This window comes from Salvia splendens, chromosome 8 (genome assembly GCF_004379255.2).
Source record: "Salvia splendens isolate huo1 chromosome 8, SspV2, whole genome shotgun sequence".
NCBI lineage: Eukaryota > Viridiplantae > Streptophyta > Magnoliopsida > Lamiales > Lamiaceae > Salvia > Salvia splendens.
This window is the reverse complement of record NC_056039.1, coordinates 33,142,203-33,146,459: the sequence shown is the minus strand read 5'-3', so window position 1 is coordinate 33,146,459 and position 4,257 is coordinate 33,142,203. Positions and strand designations below refer to the sequence as shown.

The 4,257-nt window shown below is 42.5% G+C and overlaps 1 protein-coding gene and 1 non-coding gene across 2 annotated transcripts; one reads left to right on the top strand and one right to left on the bottom strand.

Annotated features, from left to right (window-relative positions):
- Positions 1-258: 258 nt before the first annotated feature.
- On the top strand, positions 259-2,673 carry LOC121746121. Its single transcript, XM_042140037.1, has 2 exons — positions 259-512; positions 654-2,673. Exons 1-2 carry the CDS (start codon positions 259-261, stop codon positions 2,671-2,673), a joined length of 2,274 nt encoding a protein of 757 aa, XP_041995971.1.
- Positions 820-926, bottom strand: LOC121746302. The gene has a single exon (XR_006039001.1). It is a non-coding gene; the product is annotated as a small nucleolar RNA R71 (small nucleolar RNA).
- Positions 2,674-4,257: the final 1,584 nt, after the last annotated feature.

Sequence of the window (4,257 nt, the reverse complement as noted above, 5' to 3'; positions counted from 1 at the left end):
TTGTTCGTGTTCTACGGTGTGATAGCCATCTACCACGTCCGGACTTGAAGACGAAGGAGTGTTTTTTTTAGGTAATTTTTAGCTAACTCTTAGTTTAGTTTTTAGGTAGTTTAGTTTTTCACTTAAGCACACACTTTTTATAGTACTTACCCCGAAGTTGTCGAGAGGTCTCGCTTTCGGTAATTAGGAAATATATTGTGCTTGTGCTTGGTGTATTTTCTGTTGTGTAGATAAAAAAAAAAAAAAAAAAAGTCGTGAATGCACACGAGATCTCAGGGTACACCGCCTTTCGGATTACTCTGTTATCAAAGAAGGAAAGGGTCAGGAAGTTCAGCCGGGTTTGAAATTCAACAGGATTCGCCGAGTCCAATCAGAGATAACCCATTGTTTGAGAATAGTGACAGTGATCTGGAAGCTGAGTCGATGGCCGACAATAATAACAACAACGCTGTCCCACCACCCGTTGTGAGGTTTGGCGACACTCTTAGATCGGGAATTGAGTACCCCGGAGAGTTTGCTTATGCGAACAACAACATCAACATTCCACCTCACTACATTAGTTTGGTGAATGGGGGGAATCTTTTCCATGGACGGGATGATGAAGACCCGATGAGCCACCTCAATGCCTTCTACGAGTTGACGAACTCTCACAGACCCCCGAATGTGGAACACAATCTGATCAAGAGGGTCTTATTCCCATTCTCTCTGAGGGAGAAAGCAAGAGCTTGGTATGACTCTATACCGGGCTACAACATTGAAACATTCCAAGAGTTGAAGACGTTGTTCCTCTTAGAATATAATTCCCCGATGAAGATCGAGAAATTGAGAGAAGAGATCACTTCTTTCCAACAAAAGTATGATGAGTCCTTTGCAGAAGCTTGGAAGAGATTCACAGACTTGATAAGGAAATGCCCGAGCCATGGTCTAGCTCCGGGGCATGACCTTTTGAAATTCTACAAGGGACTCAACAATGAAGGCACGGGACTAGTTACTGCAGGCTCTAATGGAAACCTGGATGACTTAACGCATGAGGAGGTGAGAGCCTTATTCCAAAGGTTGGCTAACAATCAACGGAACTGGCACAACCCAAGGAGAGCAGCGGAGAAAGGAGGAGACACATTCGGTGCTACAAAGGATGCAGAGAGAGTATCTGCAATTGAAGCTCAATTGGCAGATATAAGCACCCAGATGTCGTCGATGACAAAGGCAGTGAAATCGCTGCAACTGACTCCTCAACCCCAAGCAGTGGCAGTGATGAGATGTGGATTGTGTCAAGGAGGGCATCATACTGATCAATGTTCTAGTCTTCAAGGACCACCAATCGAGGATGTGAACTACATTGGCAACAATGGCCAAGGGTTTAACCAAGGCAACCAATACAGCAATCAGCAGAATTGGAGGCCTCAGCAATCGAACTGGAATCAAAGTGGTCCTAGCAACAACTCGGGGAACCAATGGAGGACAAACACTCAACCCCCGGGTTATGAGAAGAAGCCATCGGTAGAAGATCAATTGGGACAGATACTCTCCTTCATGACCAAGAGTCAAAAGGAGAATGAGAGCTTCAAAGAAAGGACGGTAGAGAAGTTTGGTCAGATGGAGGCTACATTGAGGAATCTCGAGACTCAAATTGGGCAGATTGCTACAGCATCTCACACAAGAATTCCTAATGCTATCCCGAGTGATACGATGCCCAATCCTAAAGGTTTTGAACAGTGCAAGGCAGTTAAGTTAAGAAGTGGAAAGGATCTTGAGTCTCCAATCATGCTAGATGCACAAAATGGCTCGAACATCTTGCACGCAGGGGCGGACAAGTTGTTTGGCTCACAAACCTCGCACGCAGGGGCGGACGAGGGGATTGAGTGGGCTACTACCGAAGCTAGGGAATGTCAACAAGAAAAAGAAGAGTCAACCATGAGTGATATCCACAAGAAGAATCCACTAAGTCCGGCAATGGACCCGAAGTGTCCATTTAATTTTCCAGATTTTATCCCGCCACCACCTTTCCCAGTCGAGAATAAGAAGAAGGGTAGGAAAATAATTCAAGAGAAAGGACTCGATTGGATGATGAACATTATCAGGAAAGTTAATGTAGATGTGTCCCTGGTGGATTTGTTCCTACACTTTCCTAAATTCTCCAAGTTTTTTAAGGATCTTATTGCGAAAAAGGAGAAGATACAAGACGATGGTGTGGTGATATTGAGCGCATTTTGCTCACAATTTGTGAAGGGAAAGATGCCGGCAAAGAGAAGAGACCCTGGAAGCTGTGTGATCCCATGTGAGATGGGAGATAAGGAGTTCCCAAAGTGCCTACTTGATCAAGGCTCGGGAATATCATTGATGGCTCTGAAAACCGCACGGTCAATCGGTCTAGAAGCGAGGATTGAACCAATCGACATTGACCTACAATTGGCGGATCATTCAATTGTGAAACCAAAAGGTATCATCGAGGATGTCTTGGTGAAGGTTGATAGATTTGTACTCCCGGTTGACTTCATTGTCCTAGAGATGGAAGAGGACAAGGATATGCCTATCCTATTTGGTAGGCCATTTTTAGCAACCGGTGATGTTGTGATAGAGACCAAGACAAATACGGTCATGTTTCGAGTAGATGGAGAGAATGTGGTGATCAAGCAAGAGAAGGCGGGGAAGCGCCTATTGGAGCCTGGATAGAGGTAGACAAGGATGAAGAAGGTCGAGCCAACGACTATAAACAAAGGCGCTGATTGGGAGGCAACCCAAGTTTTTTTGTTTTTATTTTTGATTTCATATGTTGGAGGTTTTGTTTGCTCAATTCTTTCCTCCAACATTTATTTTGAATTGAGTGTTTCTTTTTGTAGTTTTTGTTTTTTTGTAGGAGCAACTGGGAGTTAGGATTGGAGCTTAGGAGGAAGCACACCTGCAAAGGATTTTTACACCCACCCTCCCACCCGAATGCACTATGGACGTCATGCCAAGTTTGGGGGAGTTTCCTTTCCCTTTACTTTATTTGTCTTCTTTGCATGCATTGAGGACAATGATGCATTCAAGTTTGGGGGGGTTATGAATGATTTGTGATGTATGTTTTTTGGGTGTTTTGCGTGATAAAGATGTTTTGAATCTATGTAGTTGACGGGTGCATGCTTTATCTTCGGCTTTCTGGTTAGGAAATCTTACTTGATATTACTTGATCTTTGAAGCTTAGGATGAATGGAATGGGTGCATGAATTTATTTGAAAGAGCATGTTGTGATTACATCCGATTTCTTAAGTTGAGGAGAGTATGAAAATCGCATGACTTGTGGAAATTATTTTGGATTGATTTGCTTTATCGAGTGAAGTGCTTGCGTTCGTTTGTGTTAACGATTTGGGAGGACAAGGCACTAGGATGAACTCCATGGCCAAATGATCACATGCCTTCAAATGATCCCCTAGAAGCCACCTTGAGCTTAATTTCTTATTCTTTGTGTAAACACTTAGCCAAACACTTAGCCACTGAAATAAGCCTAATTTTAGCCTCATCGATAGACCTTGCTACTATTTGGGTGCTAAATACAAGTTGAGCTTTGTGGTTTGAGTTTGAGTGTGGGTGGTGAATTGTAAAGAGTAGACATTTCTAGACTTGATAGAAGGTGAAAAGAATGAAGTTCTAAGGAAAAAAAAACAAGAAAAAGAAAAAGACGACCTCCAAATTCACAAAAGTCGAGGTCTTTACAAAAACAAAAAAAAAAAAAGAAAAGAAATAAGTTGATGAAATAAAGATAGAGCTTCTATGTTTGTTTGTGTAATCTCGTCTGGAATAGATCTCAAGTTTGGGGGAGTGTGGGTTTGGTTGTAATTTTTCGTTGGTTAATCTTTGGAAGGAAGTTGTAGGAGGGAAGATTTTGGCACTCAAATGTGTAGCCTTTGAGCTCACTATCCATACTTATCCTACCTCGTCCCTAGCCCCATTACAACCTTGAAATAAGACCTTGGACCTTATCGTTGATGCTTGTGGATGTTGTGTAAAGAACTTGGTAGAGTTAAAGAGGTTCGATTTGAAATCTGTGAGTCTATGTGGTTAGTATTGCTTAATGAGTCAATGATGATGGTTTGAGTTGTTTGATCGCATGCTTGGACTTATTTTGAAGTGCACCTTAACTTGACGTTCTAGGGGGATGAGTGATTGTTCTTGAGAGTGGGAAATCTCGATTGGAAATGTTGGGGGTTTAGATTTTGTCACTCACGTCCCTACATGATTCTTTGTGATGAAAATTTCTCTGCGGGGTAGACTTGCGTT